The following is a 21629-nucleotide window of genomic DNA, read 5'->3' on the forward strand; positions in this document are numbered from 1 at the left end:
TATATGCCTTTCTGATAATCAATTCAATATGCTAAATTTCTTCAATGGCTTTTGAATTAAACTTTTAAGTGCTTGGCAAGAGCCACATGAATGGGAAATTAATTGCTACGACAACGATGCCCTAGTTAAATATCAATACAATTTTTGAGTAAATCGTATTACATATGAAGAAAGTACTAGCATATCATACATAAACACTTGCTACAACAACAGTTCAAAAGAGTCATTTTCGTGATACACCATCCTAATACATCAAATTTCAGATTTCGTTCTCCAAAACTCATTTCCCTTTGCGCATATTTATTTTTAGTGAAATCTTCAAGTCTTTTTCCTCAGTTAGCTCAGCGAGCGTTTTTAACATTTGTGACAAATCATACACTTGTTCACCTCCATTTGTAATGCCACTTGATTTACCTTCATCATACAATGGACACTTTTTTGTTAGGGGATTTGTTACACCACTTGAAGTACCTACAGTCGCGAGTACAACAATGGAAGGTCATTGTTCTTTTCGATCTCCATCCATTTGATAAAGCCCAGACCACAAATTGGCACCTTTTCTTTCTTGGGCATTCTGGCAGCATATGTCCCATCTGTCTACAACAATAACAAATTTCCTATTCTTGCCTGCCATCGACCTAGTTTACTTCAACCACATCAACATGTCAACATATCATTCTCACAAATTAACATACAATATCGCTTCAGTTCAACCATATGATCCAACAAAACAAGTAATCGCCCATTCTCTCTGCTGTTTAGTGGAAAGCTGCTTATAATTGAAAGCACCGCTATAACATTTTCTTTGATCCAGAAAAATAAGAAATCATAACTACACCTCATTTGAAGGTTAAGATTGAAGCTCAGCATTTCAAAACTAATTTTTTCCTTACAACTAAAACTGAAAGAAAAGTGAAAAAGCTTAAATCCGAAATGTAAAACATGCTTTCATGCTTTTAACTGAATTTAAGTTGTGAAACTTACTTGAAAATCCCAAAAACGATGTTGAATTACTTGCCTATTGATTGCTTGACTCCAACACAGCCTTGTACCCACTTCTTGGTCAAAAACTCGATCACCAAGGAAGAAGTTTGTTGTTTACAATCCAAGAACCCAATTTGAGATGTTATCTTCCAAAAATCAAGCATTTTTCCTCATGTATTATTCTTCCACTCTCTTAACCCGAATTTTTCTTATTTTTTACTTTTTTAGAATAATATGAATAATGGAAGTTGATGAGAGTTATGGGTAGTGGGGAGGTTAACTTTCAAATTCAATTTTCAACCCCTCCTTCTAAAATTCACTTCCATGCAAATCGGGTCGGGTCAACCCACATGGGCGATCCGCTTTCTTCCAACATCTCCCACTCGCACATGATGGGCTTGACTTGATTCTAATCAATTAGATTAATCTCAACATCTCCAAGTTCATACAGGTAAATGGATCGTGCGACCGGCGAGTTAATTTAAGAGCACACTACACTATACACCTATAAGGGATATATAGCAGCTCCAAAAGAGGAATTATATTTCTCGTTATACCCCAAACATATTTTGGAACACTAATTCAAGTATTTCTGACCCCTCAATTTATTTTAGAACATACTCTCAACTTTCTTATTTATATTGTATTCACAATTGTGTTACAAAACTCAAATAATCAACATAATTGTCAGGCCGGTGAATACAAGCTGAGGTGTTAGTTAAATAGTCTTCATTTCCTACTTGAATCCCTTCATTTCAAATCAGTTGCTTTTCTAGACACGTCCCATTAAACCGAATCAACCATAGTTATTGGCAACATACTAAAGTAGCAACACCAAAATAAAATTATGAGAAACAGTCAAAATTCATAAGAGTATATATAAGTGAGGCCAAATGTGCCTCAGAGACTCACACAATGAAGAAGCAGGGATCAATTCTTTCATTTCTCATTGGTCGTTAAAGCACACATAGTATGAAACACATATTACGATATTTTCTCCCTTTCTTAGGGTGTATGTCAACTCTCGCAAATCAAATACATCGTACAGATCATAATTCAGATATTCCTCGATATCTAACCTGAGTTCTCCTCATATTTATTCCTCTAGGTAATCTCAAATTGAGAACTCAATCTGGCTGTAAAAACAGGTCTAATGGATAAAAAAAATTCATACCAATTATTTGTTGTAATCTCATCTTGTTATCACATCAAGACGACTGGATCATGTACATAATATGATCACTGTGTCTCATCTCAGTACACCTCAAAGTGTCTAAGGCAATTGTTCGTGTGAGTGAATCAACCTCAGCCTGTTTGACAAAATTTATGTGTGCATATGCAATTGTAATAAAAAAAAAATAACAATAAAATATTACTCTTAACATGTGAAAACTCAAAACATTGTTCATTAATGCACATTTATGAAAAAGTTTAAATAGTATACAATTCAAATTCTACGCAATCCCAAAGATTTAACATGTGTCATAAAAATATCTCTAGGGATGGATTTTGTAAGTGGATCAGCTACCATTTGGTGCGTAGAAATATACTGCAAACTTACTTCCTTCTTGCCTATGATGTCTCTTACAAAATTATATTTTGTATCAATGTGTTTGATTTTACTATGATACTTGGGATCCTTAGTATATGCAATAGCAGCCTGACTATCACAGTAGATCAATATAGGTCCTACATCACCACTAACGACTCTCAAATGCTGTAAGAATCTCCTTAACCAAACAGCTTCTTGTACTGTCGAAGCACATGCTACGAATTCTGCTTCCATTGTGGATAATGAAACACGTCTGTTTCTTGCTACTCCAAGAGGTAGTGCCATTATTAAGCAAGAATACATATCCCAAAGTTGATTTGCGCTCACTAGATCTCCATCCCAATTAGTATCTGTGTATCCTTTTAAGCACAAATCATTTCCTTGATAGCATAGTGAGTAATTAGTAGTACCCTTCAGTTATCTCAATATCCTTTTAACAACTTTTTAATGTTCTCTTCCAGGATTGGATTGATACCTACTGATCAGATCTACGACATAACAAATGTCGGGACGAGTACACATTATAGCATACATCAAGCTCCCAACCGCACTGGAATATGGAACTCTAGATATTTCTTCTTTTTTCTCGAGAGTTTTAGGACACATGCGAAGACTTAGAGTTTTGCCTTTCGATACAGGAATGTCAATGAAATTGCAATTCTCTATTTTGAAACGTTCAAGCATTTTCTTTATATATGGCTCTTGGGACAGAGCAAGAAGCCTCTTTGAACGATCTCTATGAATTTTAACACCTAATATGTAATCTACTTCACCCATGTCATTCATTTCAAAATTTGAGGACAGTCATTTCTTAATGATTTTAATATACTCCTTATCATTCCCAACCAACAAGATATCATCCATGTAAAGAGATAAAATTACAAATTTCTCGTTGGACCTTTTCAAATAAATACAGTGATCTTCATCCATCATGACAAAGTTGTACGAGATAACCGCTCTGTCAAATCTCAAGTACCACTGTCTAGAAGACTGCTTTAGGCCATAGATTGATCTATTCAATTTACAAACTTTATTCTCTTGACCTATTTTAATGAAACCTACTGGTTGTTGTATGTAGATTTCTTCATCCAATTTTCCATTGAGAAATGCAGTCTTCACGTCCATTTGATGTAATTCTAAATCTAAACGTGCCACGATAGCTAAGAGTAGGCGAATTGAAGTAAATCTCACTACTGGCAAAAAGGTCTCTTTATAATCTATACCCTCATGTTGAGTATAACATTTTGCCACCAAGCGAGCCTTATACCTCTCTATACTCCCATCAGCTCTTCGCTTTATTTTGAAAACCCATTTGTTCCCAATGGCTTTTCGACCAGATGGAAGATCAACCAAGTCCCAGACCTAATTTGATTTCATAGACTCCATCTTTTCTTCCATTGCATTCTTCCATTTTTCCTTTGCAGGATATGATAGAGCTTCTTGTACTGAATTTGGTTCTTTACCATCTTCATGAGGTACTAGGAAAACTTTCCCTTCAATCTCGAAATGACGTTTAGGCATACTTTTTCTTGTACTCTTACGAAGTGAAAGCTCCGATGTGACACCGTCACTCGGAGTTGGAGATAAATTACTCCCACTAGGATCGACAAGTGGAAGTGTTTCATCTTGCACCTCAGTTGATCCATCAAGTACAACTCTATCATCTAATTCATATAAAGGTTCTCTCTTTTTAATCTCTCCCCTACTAGGAAAATCACTCTCAAGAAATGTCACATCGCATGACTCTATCTCAGTTATAGTCCCATCTTGATTTTTACCAATGAACACATATCCTTTAGACTGGTCTGGGTATCTTATAAAGATACACTTCTTACCTCGAGCACCCAATTTTCCAAACTTACTTGAGGAATTATGGATTTAGGCAACTGATCCCCGGGATCTAAGAGAACTTAAATCAGGAGATCTACCCGTCCAAAGCTGATATAGTGTAGTAGATATTGATTTAAAAGGAACTCTATTCAGAATGTAGGTCGCAGTTAACAGAGCGTCTTCCCAATAGGAAATAGGCAAGGTAGCCTGCGCCATCATGGACCTCACATTTCTAGCAGCGTTCTATTCCTCCTCTCAGCAACACAATTTTGTTGAGGTGTATTAGGAATAGTTAATTGCCTAATGATTCCTTTATCATCACGTAGGTTTCTGAACTCTTCGGATAGATATTCACGCCCTCGGTCAGTTCTCAAGGCTTTCACATTTCTATCTATTTGATTTTCTACCATATTTAAATATCGTCTAAAGCATTCAAATGCCTCCGACTTATGAGAAATCAAATAGACATAACTATACCGAATAAATCATCTATAAAAGTAATGACATAAGAGGCTCCATATCTTGCCCTCACATTCATCGGGCCACATATATCTGAATGGACTAACTACAATTAAAGTTTGGCTCTTAAAGCTTTACGGAATGGTTTTCGTGTTGTTTTTTCGATTAGGCAATGTTCACAAGTAGGTAACGAAACCTTAGAGATTGAACCTAGCAAGCCTTCTTTTGCCAACCTATTCATTCTCTCTTGTCCAATATGTCCTAGTCTAGCATGCTATGCAAATGTGTCAACATTCAAATCTTTAGAAGAAGAAGAAGAAGATACATTCATAGAAAAACAACGATCAACATAATAATTATAAGTGTTTGGATCACAATCCAACACTACAAAGCCACCTTCTACATATTCAGATCTATAAAATACATCACGATTGTTTATACGAACAGAATTACCACAAAATTTCAAACTGAAACATAATCTTAAAAGAACAACAATGGAAATTAAGTGTCTTCGTATCCCCAGTGCAAACAGAACATCATGAAGGAGAATAGTATGGCTACCATGCAAATGTAACTTGCATGTACCGATCCCTTTCACCTACACTCTATCATCGTTACCGACATATATCCACTTTGTACCAGCTGAAAATCGACGAAACTCCTTAAACGCTTCTCGATCCCTGGTTACATGGTCTGTCGCTTCTAAGTCTACAATCCACACAGGATAAGATTCAGTTAGCATAACAGTGCTTGAAACATAAACAGCACTAAAAGAAGTATTTATAAGAGCTACCTTCTTTGGCTCAAGGCATTCCGGAGCAAAGTGACCCAACACATGACAGTTGAAGCATTTCAGCTTGTTCTTATCTTTCTTCTTTCCAAACCATTTATCTTTCTTATTGTGCTTGTGTTTGTTCTTTTTAGGTCCATGTCCATGTCCAGTTTCGTTTCCCTTCCCTTTCCCGCCTTTGAACTAGTTTTTTTTACGCTTAGAGCCTGAAGTTTTCACAGAACTAGATTCAGCTACAAAGCTTGTCCTAGAGATTCAGCTGCGCCAAGGCGCTCATCTTCTAGTTCCACATGGCAGGCAGCATCAGCAAATGTTTTGATGCTATCATTATGAGTCAAATCAACTTTCAAATGTTCCCTATTATCAGGAAGAGAGCAGATCAAAGCCTGAACTTGTTTGCTCATCAGAGAGTATATGATCAGCTGATTTCAATTCCCTAATCATAGTAGACATGATCCTCACATGTTGTGTGATATTGTGATTAGGAAGTTTTTTGTAAGTATCAAATTTAATAGTCAGTTGGCTCAGTCTAGTCACACTAGTACCACCGTATTTCTCTCTCAAATATGTCCAGATGTAATGAGTAGTCAGGAACTCCTCACACTCATGTATGAGATCATCCACCATAGAACTTACCAAAATTGCACGAGCAGTGGAATTTTTCTTTTTCCATATCTGGTAAGTTTCCTGATCCCTTCTTTGTTGAGCATTTTGACCCACCCCTAGGTCTTCCATCACGTGTTTAATGCCCTCAAGGCAATCATGTTCCTTCAGCACGTACCAAATTTTATGGCGTCAAGTGCTATAGTTATCGCCATTCAATTTGTTACCTTTATTTAGGTCAGCTATGATAATCTTAGATGCCATGGTCTATCAAAATATTAGAGACAATCATATAAATGTCCATTTATGCACACATCATTTTGCACTCATGCAAATTAAGTTTTATGATAATTTCACATTAGACACGGAGTCGAAAGTTCACTAAGTTCCTAATCATCATCCATTATCCTAATGTTACATTATCACAAAATTAATTTCATAGCGTAAAATCACAAGTTCTAAGTCAGAATAACTTAAACTTTTTCACCCTTAGAACTCCCATTAAAGTAAAAGATTAATCATGTACAAAATTAGTAAGACATTTTAAATAAATCTGACATATATAAAACATATATATTAATATCAAAATGTCAAATAGGTACATTCGATCATATTAAGCATCTTCAAACAACTGCTAAACATGATAAATAAAATTTTACATTGTTCGATGATTTTGAACTAACCATACATATCTAAATTAATCACAAAATTCTCATTTTCTGATTTCCATTTTCTCTTCAAGATCCTGATCAAATAACTATAGCATAGAGGTGGTGAATTATCCAAAACTTCAATAGCAACATCATGTCAATATTTAGGAAGAGTCCTCATTAGATGATACATACTTTCCACCTCACATATATGTTGTCCCAAATGTATCACTTCTCGACGCATCGCTTCGAGATATTTTATGTGTTGTACTAGGTTATGTCACCGATCCGTTTCATAGTTTCTATAAGCATGTAATTTTTCAACACGTTCTACAGCCCGTGCTCTACTAGATACTCCTCTAAGAATGCTAAAAATGCGTGTTGATCCAATCATATCTGAGCAAGTACAATAATTGAAAAACTAGTCACAATAGATCGCATAACCTAATCAAGATCCATCACTCATGAATGTATAAAAAATGTGGTATATCAAATACTTTCGGAGTATTTTTCATTTTTTAAAAAATGAGAACACAAAAAAAACTCACTAGGCAAATACCACTTAACAACACTTAACAAAAATATTCTTGATTTTTTTTTTAATTTCAGGATTTAGTCAAGTCCCAAAATATTGTATATATAAATATTTTTGATTATTTGAAAATTATTTTAATTGCATAAAAAAATGAAGAATATTTAATGGACCAATTTGTAATATATATATATATATATATATATAATTTTGGGATCAACACACAACTTTTTAAATTGGTATTGTAATAAACACCATTAAAAAAGTGTTGAGACTAAAAATTGCATTTTGTAATATTTGAGGGACCAACATACAATTTTCCAAATTACATTTGGAATATTTAACATTCAAAAGTGTGGGGACCAACATTCAATTTTCCAAATTGCACTTGCAATATTTTAGGGACCGACATGTAATTTTTTTAAAATGAAATTCAGAATTCCCACCCTCACTGCTACAGTTTCAGTTTTTTTTTCCTTTTTATATTATATTGGGTTACTGTTCATCGTCTTCCATAATTGGCAGTTTTCTGTCAAAATTTTGAAAGGCCATAACTTCCTCAATTCAAGGCAAAATTTTATTTTCTTTATACCGTTGGAAAGGTCTCAAGAAGATCTGTCTAAGCATATAAAATACGTAGCGTGGAACTTAACGTATAAGAAATTATCATACGATAAAGTTTCTATTTTTTCAACTAGGGTTTGATTTTACTCCCAAAATACAAAGCCAAATAGCACGAAGTTTTCTAGAAATGATCTCCATAATATCATGAACACACAGTATAAATTTCATGAATTTATATGAAGTATATCAAAATTTGCCATTAACGACATTCAAGGTTTTAAAGAAAACGGAAATTCATGCATTTCATTCAATCTAAAACATTTACAGCATGTATTTAAGCAAGAAAATAACCTACTTAGGCTCTGATACCAACGTAAAAAAAGCTTTCATACTTTTAACCGAATTTAAGTTGTGAAACTTACTTGAAAATCCCAAAAATGATGTTGAATTACTTGCCTATTGATTGCTTGACTCCAACATAGCCTTGTACCCGCTTCTTGATCAAAAACTCGATCACCAAGGAAAAAGGTTGTTGTTCACAATCCAAAAACCCAATTTGAGATTTTATCTTCCAAAAATCAAGCATTTTTCCTCATGTATTATTCTTCCACTCTCTTAACCCGAAATTTTCTTATTTTTTGTTTTTTTAGAATAATATGAATAATGGAAGTTGATGAGAGTTATGGGTGGTGGGGAAGTTAACTTTCAAATTCAATTTTCAACCCCTCCCTCCAAAATTCACTTCCATGCAAACCGGGTCGGATCGGGTCAACCCATATGGGCGACCCGTTTTCTTCCAACACGAAATTATTTTGTTCATACACAATAAAAATCAAACATAATTGAATGAGCCCAGCATTGTTAAACTATTTTTTCGAAACTAATTTTTTTTCCTTATGACTAAAACTGAAAGAAATTGAAGAAACTTAAACCCAAACTTATTTTGTTCGCACACAGTAAAACTCAAACTTTCAAGCAACAAGCCTAGCACTATCAAACTATTTTTTGCGCTCACTAAAGTTTTTAGAAGATCGAAAACTCATATTTCGTCAAACAAGAAATTTAATGGTGTCTTTTTAGAAGATCTTTTTATATATTTATGAGTTATTGAGAATGTTATGAAAAGAGAGAAAAAGAGAGGAGATGATAAAAGTCAATAAATTTGTGTGTGTTTTATTAAGAATCAAAACTCTATATTTATAGGGAAGAATCAATGATACAATTAAGGCTGTCATTGGATTGGATTTTGATCTGAATTCAATGAAATTAGTGGGAGATGGATTTAGGATCTCAATCCGATAATCCGATCGAGATTCGAGTCCGGTAATCTGTTAATTAAATGAATCAAATAAGGATATAGGTCAATTCGATCCGATAAGAATCCGATCTAATTTATTATAGTAATATATTATATTTTTTATATTATCACATAATTTATGACACAGTTTTTTTTTCATTTTGAAAATTGTATTATACTTTACACGTAATTTTTAAATAATATTTTATAATAGTATAATATTTTTAGTTTAAAATTTTGAAGAGATTTAATTCTTTTATTAATTAAAATAAGATAAAAATAATAATTAATTTAATGATTAGATTTACTATAGTAATTTGTTTCATAACATAAGAAACTAACAATTAATATGTCCAAAATAATTTACTTTGTTCAAATTGATATTATTTGTAATTAAAATCTTATTGAAACTATGATTTTTAATGAAAATAATAAAGTAAACTAGTAAATACTTAGCCTTGTTTGAGCCACATTATTTAAAAAAATACATTCTTCAACAGTGACTTTCAACCACACATTCTTTAATAAAATAATATTACACACAAATTTAAAATATTTCCTTATTTTTAACCACACATTTCACATCAATATACTACTCAAAAATGAATTCTCATTCCAATAATATGGCTCAAACAAGGGCTTAGATTTGGCAAATGATTATGATTAGTATCCCACATGAAAAGATCATTAAATCATTGGAAGAGAAGAATCCTTTAAAAAGTTATTATCCCACATTGAAATATCACTGAAACATTCCAAAAGAAGTCTCTTTTAAAAAGGAGTTAAAAGGAGCATCATTTGAATAAAAATATTAATTTGTGCCTTCTAATATAATAAGTGAGTCCATCAAGATAGTTCAAACATTTTTTAAAATAAATAAACAATTAAAATCTTGTTGAGGTTATGAATTTTAATGAAAAAAAATAAATAAAATTTTTATTTTTCTAATGTTTTCAATTTTAGATCGGGTTATCAAATTGGATATCTGATAACATAGTTAATCGGATATGGATTTAAATTCAAATATCCATCGAATTATCGGATCGAATCGAATATTATTCTTAACGAATTGGATGGAAATTGAGCATATCCGATCCATTGACAGCTCTAGATACAATAGTAATAATTTATATGATTGTAGGTGTACAATTGTCATTTACCAATAAACTTATCATTTACAACACTCTCTATTGAATGTTATATTACAAAATATTTGTCTCATTAAAACCCTATTTGATAAAAATACAATGGGACAAAAAAAATCAAACGAAGGAGAAAGTGTACAGTTATTTTGTAGTATTAAAAATAAATGTTGTTTCTTTAAAACCTTGCTAGAAAAATTCAGTAGGATAAAATCTAAGCGATGGGAAAAAAAAGTAGAGTTATCCCTCTAATGTTGATCACTGAAAATTCGTGAGTCGACACATTTCAATCTCATGAACCAATTTATTGAATGTAGATGTAAATATTGTTTTTTGTGAATAAATCGATCACATCGTCATTTGAGCGAATTTATTAAATATCAATGTCGTCATTTTTCTTAAACATATGTGTACAAAAGAATTTTGGAGAAATATGACTCGTCATGTCACCTTTGATATAGCTTTCTTTAAGATGTGCAATACAAGTTACATTGTCTTCATACACATTCTCAACTTGCTTCATGAATTGCAATATATTTCAGAATGATTTGAGCATGTTGCTGTTAAGGATTACTCCACAGATCTCCATGATATTAATGTTCCTCCACATATAAACACTTATCCTATTTGTAAATTAGCTTTATGTGAGTCGGATAAATAACATGCATCTACATATCTCACTAAAGCAGATCCCGACTTTTGAGAATAAAATAATTTCAAATCAATAGTGCATTTTAGGTAACAAAAAATATGTTTGACACCATTCCAATGTCTTTAAGTCGGTGTAGAGCAATATTTTCCAAGGAAATTTACAAAAAAAGCTATATCGGGTTGAGTTCAGTTTGCACAATAAGTTAGTACTCTAATTGTATTAAGATATGGTACTTCAGGATCAAGAACATATTCTCCATCTTTAAGCGGGCGAAATAGATCAATTTTCACATCAAGTAACCGAACAAACATAGGTGATGTCAATGAATGTGCATTACTCGAATGTGCATTATTCATATAAAAGCGCTTTAAGACCTTTTCAATATATGTAGATTGATGAACAAATAATCTTTTTGAAAAATGTTCAATCTGTAACTCGAGACAAAATTTGATTTTTCCCAAATCCTTCATCTCAAAGTTCATTTTTCAAATAATCAACAATTTTGTTGAGCTCTTCAGGAATTCCAATTAAATTTAAATCATCGACGTAAACTATCACAAATTACAAATCTAATATTTATTTTCTTTATAAAAACATATGGGCAGCATCGTCATTTTTATAGAACTTCTTCAACAAATATTCGCTAAGACAATTATATCACATCCATCCATTTTATTTGGTCATTCATTACTTTAATCGATATATTTCAATATGTTTATGTTGATTTCTCGCTAGATGATACAGTATATCGTGTGCAAAATTGTTGTCGACAATTTTTTTTGGATTCTATTTCATTTTCCATAATGATATAACTTATTATGATATCTCAAGTTTCATTATTTTAGGTACCTAAACTTTTCTTAGATTTTATAATTTATTATGTCTAAATACTCGTCAAGAGTATATGTCTCTTTAATGAAACCATCTTTCCTAATTGCTCTTTTTTTTTTTGATGACTTTTTGTATTAGAATCGAACACCATCACGCTTTAGACGTGTCATAAATATATCAAATATAATGCTAACAAATTGTTCTCATAGGACATCAATTCATATTGGAACATTTAAAATTGGTGCATGATATATTGTTATCTCTTTGATCAGTAAATGCATTTAAATAAATTAACTTCTACTTCGAATGATATTTTGTGAGGATTTAGATGATCATGTATTTATACATTATTTTCAATTTCTTAATTCTTTCCCTAATGCTGAGAGAATTATTCAATCAAATTGATAATCGTTTTTCCAGCATTATAAAATATCACCTATTTAGATAAGGGTTCAAACTACATATTTATTATCAGCATTCTTTATTTTTCATCTCAATACATTGTTGTGGTTCAATTTTACATATATTGTACTATCAAAATAATTATATGAAAAAATTAGATTCTAACCATAAGTTAATTATAATAGAGGGAATTGTGATTTTGATGCGCAATAAAATTCCCTAAACAAAAATGGGGAGTACTTTGTTTTCAATTAAATTAATTAAAGGTGTTTAATAAACAATAATGTTAAACTATTTATCGACATCCCAACTAACACTTATTAAAATGTTAAGATTTACTCCTATTAACATTAACAAGACATAGTCTTGATTAAATAATCTGAAAATTATGCTCATAATTTAAAGTTTGAGTAGTAATTTTGTAAATTTCAAATGGCAAACACCATGCAATTATCTAGTATATGTATTAAATTTATGAGATATAAATAATATTTAGATTATCGTGGGGGATGATGAGGCCCAATTCATCACCCTAATTAATTTTCAGAAATATAAAAATTTAGTCTCTATTTTAGCTAGTGATGATTAATAAAAAAAAACTTCATGAAAGAGAACAAATATCATATAGGATTAAATTAAAAAAATCTTTCGATTTTTCATTCAATATCCATTTGAATTTTTAATTTCGCATCATTATTAATTCAGTGATGATCCAACCAGTCATGTCAAACAATAAAGTGAAATTGAACTTCTGATTTAATATAAAATATAATTCGATGCTTTAATTTCAAAAAAACATTTCTAAAGCCTATATAATCATATATTATTCAAATGGTCAAACTAATAATGTCATCATAATTGTTTTCCTTTGAGAATAAACATAAATCCAAAATGATATATTCTTCGAAAATGTGCTACTTTGAGGATACGTTTCTTTAATTATTACTTTTTCAAGAATAATATGTTTATATTCTTCTGAAATATTAAAAATTATAACTCATGATTTTCAAGTGAAATAAATTAATATTCTTCTTAAATATTACTAATATAATTTTATTTTTTTATAAAAATTACAACCCAGTATTTAGTTATTTAATTTTTATTTATTTATGAACACAATGAAATATATATTATTTGGGATAAGTACTATTTCGAGAGCACATTATATTTTATTATTATTTCTTCAAAAATAATAAATCAATATTATTTTAGAATATAATATTACGTTCTTCAGGAACAATAAACATAATATTCTTTTGTAATATCAATTATAGCCCCCGTTTCACCCCATTATATCAATTATAGCCCCCGTTTCATCAAATTAAATTCAAAAAAAGTGCAAACAAATCCCAATAAATAATTAAAAAAATTAAAATAAAAAATCCCCAAAAAGGAGGGAGGGGGTCCTCACCCCAACCCATACTTCATCGCCTTCACCAGCAAAAAATTCATGCAACTTGTACAACCTTTATTCACAATTTTAATTTACAATCACACTACAACATCACGTTCAATCATTTAAAACTATTTTTAAAATTAATGATCCAAATTCTAACAACGTTGTCATCCATCATTATCTATCACCATCATACAAATAGATTAATTCACAAAAATTGGAGAATAACTCACTGTTCTTTCCCAATTCCACCTCCAATCCCATTCAAATTCTTCTTCCTCTCACAGACTGATTGCAAAACTTGGTAGCCTATCCGCAGTTTAAATAACAGCAATTCATCCCCCCAACTAAAATAGACTTCTTCAATCGTCTTCTTCAAGCCTCATAACCCAAATCAATTCCATTGAACTTAAAATTCAATTATTTGACCATAATGCCATCAAAATCACTTAAAGATCCAGTGCATAAAGAGGTGCTGTATCTGAATAAAAAAACATATCTGGAGTTCCAGAAATTCTTTTATCGAGTCGAAGAAATAAGAAGAATTATTTGGACAATAGATGGAAGAATGGGTTCAATAAACGGGTGTGGAGAACTTGATTTGAAAGATGGTTCCATAAACTGTTTTCGCTGTATAGTGCAATCAGCGATTTTGGGAGTATAGTGCTGACTGCCTGTGGTATTCATTAGTAGAGTGGCTGGGGTGCGGTGCGGTGAGGATAGAATAAGGTGAACAAAATTGCATTCTGGTATATAAATTTGCCTTTCTGTGTAATTTATTTAGGACTTGTTTGCATTAATTTGAAAAAAATTGGGATTAGAGTTAAAATAATTTTTTTTTCTTTTTTCTTTTCATTTAAATAAGAAGATATATTCGTCATTTATGATCTTTTTATTAAGAAAATAGATTATGTGGACCTTTTTCACCAATTCCAATATGTGGGTGGATTTATGCACCATGTTTAACAGTTGGAGTTTTGCACTTTCTATTTTTTCCAATATTTGTGGGATTTAATGCTAGACTTGATAGAACAAGACGACAAAGAGTTATTCCATCCTAAAAGTTTCAAATAGGGAATTTTTGTGCCATTTCTAAAAGGTTAATATTTTGGCATCGTGTCCAGCAGGTAGAGTTTTATGTTGCTTAGTCTTTGTTTTATTTAAGGATGAAGGTATGTTCGTCATTTTCAATTTTTTTATAGAGAAATTAGATAATAGGAACCTTTCTCGTCAATTTCAATATGTGGGGGGTTTTGAGCACTATGTCTAATAGTATTAGGTAAGGAATTTTGCCCTTTCTATTTCTTTTCCCTATTTATTGAGATTTAATGGCAAAACTAACGGAACACGATTTTAGAGGAGTATTCTGCACTAAAGGTTTGAAAGAGGGATATTTTGTGCTATTTCAAAAGATTGGGGGCTTTCCGCAGCATGACTAATACGTATGAAAGTTTTGGGTTGTTTTGCCATTAGAAAATGTAGAGTGCTTTTTCAAAAACAATAATAATAATTAAAAAAAAAAGAAATTAACAAAGTAAGTAATCCTTTATAAAAATTTATTTGATGACCGTCGACAATTGGTGACTCTAATTAAAATTATTACTTCAGAAAGAATTACAACTGATATTATCATTCATGGTGACCGATACACTTTCATCAATACTTATTAATGATCATATCAATGACACGAAATGAATGTCGACAACTATGACTCAGTATTAAATTCGTTCCCCCACTTCAACTCCCAAAATTTGCTTGCCTGTGCTAACTTCCTTTTTCTTCTTTGATAATCTTTATTACTTGGTATAACTGATCTCTTTAACTTTTATTTTGCGCTTGTGTATTAACAAATATGGTATTAAACAGATACAATAATCAAATCTTCACATCGAGAAAGCATAATAAGGACAGCTTTCTTAAACCAACTTTAGATTTGTGTTTGGCAGAGATTAAAATTAAATTTGCTAATAAATTGTAATAGAAATTTTTGAAATGTGTGATTGAAAAGTTATGAAATCCATGAAAAATGTTAATATTTATTGTTTGACTTTAACTTAAATTAAAATTAAATTTTAATCCAAACCAAACACATCCTTAATTTGTTTCAAAAATAAACTCGAAGCGAGTCCCTTCAACTCAGTTCGGCAAAGCATCATTTCTATCACGTGTGAACAAAGCTACAAAAACACGAACCAACCTGCAATAAGCATAAAAATTGACGAGACATAGTAATAATCTCACTTTGAAAGCTTGGAGAAGAATCCATGAATTCTTCATTTAGGACAGAATAAAGCAACTCGATGATTTTAAGGAGAGAACTAGTTTGCCCTAGGAGCGGCCCATTCAACTCTGAGGATGAGATTGTCATACCCATATCCATTAAGTTTGTTAATAGCTCTTTCAGCATCTTCCCTGTTCACAAAGTTGACAAAACCGAAACCTCTGCTCATGCTAGTCTTCTGATCAACAGCAACATAAACTCGACTCAAATTACCGAATGGACGGAATAGATCATGCAAATCAGGCTCCCGTGTGTCTTCTGAAAGGTTGGTGACCCTAACAGAGTTTTCTTCATTCCTACGTCTCATGTCAGCACCACCACCTCTCACAATGGGAGGAATATATACTCTCTTTGTAGCATCAGTTGCAGCAGCAGCAGTTTCCGAGGAAGGGGGCCTTTCACCGAAGCTCTCACTTGGTTGAGCAAGATCTTTGTACGGGCATCTTGATGTCCAGTGATCACCCTTCTTAAGACAGGTCCTACAGACCATGAGAACAGCTCCTCCTTTACCCATTTGAGCTAAAGGATCACCAGCAACCTTAGTCTCCTCTTGTTTGGTACCTATATGCCATTCATCAATAAGCAAGTTCAAGAACCAACAAACTTGGGAGTTTGAATGAAAAAACAACAAAAAAACCTAGAAGATGCCTTTAACCATCAATAAACCTACTACTTGGTTGAATAAACACTAGAATAATCATGCTTAACTATCAGCAATTACCCTGAACTCGACAGAGAAACTTTCACATAAATATTACAAATGGACAGCCAAATAATAAAATAACAATTCCATGCAGTGTTTCAGACTATTTCCAGTGCATAAACGAAGTTCACAAAGATGAAGAGAATAGCCAACAAGTCACGAAGTATCTCACTCAATAAACACCGGAGTGTTTTTTTTTTTCTCTTTTTTTGAAGATTTTTTTGTTAGCAAACAAGTATCTCGATAGAAATTTTCAAGGGGAAAAAATCATTGAAATCAATAACTATTCAGACTTCAGAAGTGTGGAAAATTAAAAAAGAAAGCAAATAAATTAAGCCATATTCTCACTAAAATTGGAAATTCATAAATAAAACCTTTTTCACCACTCTGTTTCAATTCATCACTACGTATATTAAAAGATCTAGTGAACCAATTCTTTACAACTGCATCAGACTACGTTAAATTTTAATCCACCTATCTCACTTTTATCTTATTCTAGTAAATCAGAACTTCTTCATTAGTTCCCATTCTCTTACTTTATTATCAAGTGTTCCCAGCTTCAGCATATATCAAGTTATATTAAATTAAAGAAGTGCAGGTAAAACTAAAATCATGAGCAAACCAATCACCAATGTTAGAAATCCTATGGTAAGCAGTAAGAACTGATCAATATTTCAAGGGTCAATTGCACTAGGGATCCCAAACTTTCAAAAGAGTGTTGTAGGTTCAAACCTTTCCTTTTTGCATCCAAAATCCCAAACCTTTAAATAATATGCAGATTATGTTCGTCCAAAAATCAGTTAATTGACCAAAAAGTTAACGACGGACCATCAATTTAACCAATTCTAAGAAGCGCCAAAGGGTCTTTCCACATTATCTTATTTAGCCCTTGTTTGAGCCCTATTTTTGCCAAGAAAATGCATTTTCGAACAGTGTTATGATATGAAATGTGTGGTTAAAAAATAAGGAAAAGTTTTGGATTTGCACGTAATATTTCTTTATTGAAGAATATGTGGTTGGAATGATGTCAAATCACTGTTTAAGAATGGATTTTTTTCCAAAGACTGTGGCTGAAACAAGGGATTAAAATAATTGTAGATGAGAAATAGAAAACAAAAAAAGTAACAAACGAATTAAAAATAGAAAAACAATAAAAAACTAATTTAATGGTTCCTTCTTCCCCACCCAACCCCTACGCATCCCTAACCTAGCACCACCATCCCACACATCCCCATCCCCACTGCTGCACCACCTACTCCCCCACCCTGCCACCACCAAAGCAAATCTTTAAAGAACAATTTCACAGGAACTATCCAAGCCAATCATGGCCTAAACCAGAAGATTCAAAACTTGGATTTGTCTTCAAAGTAGCTTGTTGGCATTATTCCTAGAGAGGATTGCTCAAAAAAGTGTGGAGTAACAATTTAGTATTAAAAAAAAAAATGCTTTTTGGGTCAATACCAAATGACTTGTGCACGAGTTCAAGTTTGAGGCTCGAGCAAAACAATTGTAGCATTCCAGATGAGTTCATTTACTTGCCTGAGTCAAATTTTCTTGAATTGTTAACAATATGCTATGCTGTCTGGGGCCTAGTCTTAATGTAGTAATTGTTCGTTTGTTGGGACTAAATTACGTCAAATGAATTTGTCCAATAATCAACTTTCATGTCCTTATTCAAATTTGTTTTCCCTCCAAATCCTTATGCTGGGTAGAACCAATCCCACCTTATATCGGTGAACTTCACCGAGCTCTAAAGCTCAACCTTAGTAGAAATCTCTAACTAGCAAAATCTCACTTGAAATTGAAAATTGTGTTCTTCTAACTTATTCGGACTTAAGAGTCATAAAAGTCTATCTTGCTCAATTCCAATGGAAATATGGAATAATAATCTCAAAATCAAATATCCAAACTCTGTTTTAGCAGTGAAACCAGAGTTTTAAATCTAATTCAACGTTAGCGGAGTAAGGAAAATAGTGAGTGGTGTTGTGATGGGGATAAAGATGAGTAGGGTGGAGGTGATGGTGGCAGGTGGGGGTGGGAGATGGGTATGTTTTGGGTTAGGACGAAGGATGCATTTTCTTTTTAAATTTTTTTTGTTAGTTATTTTCTTACTTTTTGTTTTCTATTTAGCCTTTTTAATCATTTTAAATAAGATAATATGAAAATATCTTTTTGCTCTTCTTTAAATTGGTCAAATAAAGGTTCTTCACTATTTTTTTTGGTCAACTAAGCATATTAATTTAAAGGATTGGGACTTTGGATGCAAAAATGAAATGTTTGGACCCACGTCACTTTTTTGAAAGATTTGGGACTCCTGGTGCAATTTACAATATTTTAATGTGAAACAAAAATATTTAACAAATCAAATGTGAGATAATATTCAAGAATCAGAAGCCCTTTTACAGAAACCAAAAATAAATGACGCGGATCATTAACAATCTTGTCAAAATATTGACATGACCAAATAAGTTTATAGTTTCTAATCAAACAAAACAAAAGGAAAAAGACAATGATGCCACAGTGTGAAAATAAGTAAACCATGCAATGGTAAATTTTCATGCGAAAAGCATGTTTACCAAAATGCCATAGTGCATTAGATAGAAGATTTACTAATCCTATGTGCTCTTGCTTGGAAAGCATTGTCCTTGAGGATATGATTATAAGTTGATACCTTGGTGTGCTTGAGAGATGAACAATTGTTATTAAGCCATTATAGCTAATGGTAAGCAATCTCTAAAGCAAGTCTACACTCTACCTTGGGGTTGAGATTAAAACATCCATTAATTTATCAAAAACAAAATATTACAGTACATGCGAGGAATAATCCTTTCATATAAATTTTGTAACTCTCCCCAGTTTCTATTATATGATAAACTTCAAATAAATCTCATGAGTTCCATATCTTTATCTCTACTTTTAAACGAAAATAATAAAACCCTTTACTTATCACTTACCAAGCTGCCACAAAAGCAACTCAAATTCACCTCTAACAGAACTTATTTCAAAACAAGAAACAAAACTATATAAATTCAATCACATCTAAGACAAAGCTCCAAAATTCAAAAATCAATTTCAAAAGCACCTCAGATTCACCTCTAAAATTCCATAACTCATTTCGAAACGAAAAACCAAATCATAAAAATTCAATCACGCCTAATATGAATAAAGCTCTAAATTGCAGAAACCCATTCAAAAGCACCTCATATTCAGCTCTAAAATTCCCATAACTCATTTCAAAAGGAAAAACCAAATCATAAAAATTCAATCACGCCTAATATGAATAAAGCTCTAAATTGCAGAAACCCATTCAAAAGCACCTCATATTCAGCTCTAAAATTCCCATAACTCATTTCAAAAGGAAAAACCAAATCATAAAAATTCAATCACGCCTAATATGAATAAAGCTCTAAATTTCGGAAACCCATTCAAAAGCACCTCATATTCACAACTAAAATTCCTACAAATCATTTCAAAAGGAGAAACCAAATCATACATTAAATCGCACCTAAAATGAATAAAGAATTAAATTCCAGAAGCCCGTTTTACCTGGAGCACGGGGACGCTCGAGGAGAATCTCTTCGGTGGAAACCATGGTAAGGCGGCTGCCGACATCCTCATGGACAGCGTCGCCGAACTTAGGCCAGGAGCGGCGTTCCACAGCACGCTTGCTAAGGCGGGCGTTGGCCAGCTTGCGGATGCGAGTTGTGGTTGTAATCTTCACCTTGTTTCCCTCATCGTTGAACTTGTACTCCACTACTTTCTTTATCCCGTTCTCGTCAGGACCAATAACCTGCTTCGGCGGCAGCAAGAAGTCCAGATCCTCCCCGTCGTCTTCCTCCAGCTCCCCCCACCGCACCTTGCTCGGTTGCATAGCTGCCTCCACCGCCATCACTGCTTTTGATTTAGATTTGGGAGTGGCTAGGGTTTAGATGCAAATTGCAATGAAAAACTGAATTATCAGCCTTCCTTTTATACTTCTCCGCGTGACTTAAATACAAAGTTTTAGAACTTAAGGACCTAAATGAAACTTTTCAATTCTTGTTGGACAAAAGTGTAATTTACAAATGGATGGTCCTGTTTGACTCACGTCCTTTAAAAAAAAAACCATTAAAAAGAGATTTCACATTTTTTCAACTACATATTTTTCAATAAAATAATATTAAATACAAATCCAAAATATTTCCTTATTTTTTAATCACACATTTCCCTATCAATACACTATTCAAAAATACATTCTTATAAAAATAATGTGACGTCACTTTGTTTTAAGATTTTAATTTTATTGTTTCGAATGGATTATATTATAAAGATATTGTTTGAATTCTGATTTATAAAAATGATTTGCAATGTATTCTCTTTAAGACGAATTTTGAATCAAATATATTCTATTTTTATATCGTAACTTCTTGCTATCATTAGAATAAATGAATTTACAAAAATGGTTATCTGCTAATGTTCCTCAACCATTTGGTGGTTACGAGAGATGTAAAGATACAATGCCCGAATTGCTGAGCTCTAATAGAAGACTACAAGAAAGAAAACGAGTTTCTCTAGAAGATTTGATTTTTGGGATTTGTTTTCAAGGTTGCTGTAATGCGGTTGAAGGGTTAAGGATTAGATAATTATTTCTATTTGTAATGCACTTGTGTTACCAATAAATGAAAATGATTTTATGGTGCGTTTGATTGTAAGCATGTAATTTGCATTGAAAGAAAATAAATTTTAGGTAATTCATTTGCCTAGAACTTATTTATATCGAAATTGTCAATTAAATGTGTTTGATTAATTTAATTTTCAATATAGAAAATATTATACTTGTCCGATTTTTAGTGGGTGTAGATAAGAGAGTAAATTTACTGGAAAATAAAATCTCATTTTTTCTAAAAAAAAAGTATTTTCCTTGATTTTGAAGAAAATATGATCACGTGACAAAAGTAGGAAAATGTTTTCATGGAAAAAAA

The 21629-nt window shown here is 32.2% G+C and overlaps 1 protein-coding gene across 1 annotated transcript; it reads right to left on the reverse strand.

The window, feature by feature from the left end:
- Nucleotides 1-15824: 15824 nt before the first annotated feature.
- LOC111374738 (eukaryotic translation initiation factor 3 subunit G-like) lies at nt 15825-20631 on the reverse strand. The gene is made up of 2 exons (XM_022997474.1): nt 20215-20631; nt 15825-16526 (listed from the first exon to the last, which is right to left on the reverse strand). The coding sequence occupies exons 1-2, from the start codon at nt 20555-20557 to the stop codon at nt 16003-16005; spliced, it is 867 nt and encodes a 288-aa protein (XP_022853242.1). The 5' UTR covers nt 20558-20631; the 3' UTR covers nt 15825-16002.
- Between the last annotated feature and the right edge of the window lie 998 nt (nt 20632-21629).

This window comes from Olea europaea, unplaced genomic scaffold, assembly GCF_002742605.1.
Source record: "Olea europaea var. sylvestris unplaced genomic scaffold, O_europaea_v1 scaffold1280, whole genome shotgun sequence".
Taxonomy (NCBI): Eukaryota; Viridiplantae; Streptophyta; class Magnoliopsida; order Lamiales; family Oleaceae; genus Olea; species Olea europaea.

Excerpts from the sequence above, each read along its gene's own strand:
- LOC111374738 (XM_022997474.1), bottom strand. The coding sequence starts at position 20,557 with ATGGCGGTGGAGGCAGCTATGCAACCGAGCAAGGTGCGGTGGGGGGAG. Across the intron at positions 16,527-20,214 it reads CGAGCGTCCCCGTGCTCCAG|GTACCAAACAAGAGGAGACT; the intron begins GTAAAACGGGCT and ends AATGGCATATAG.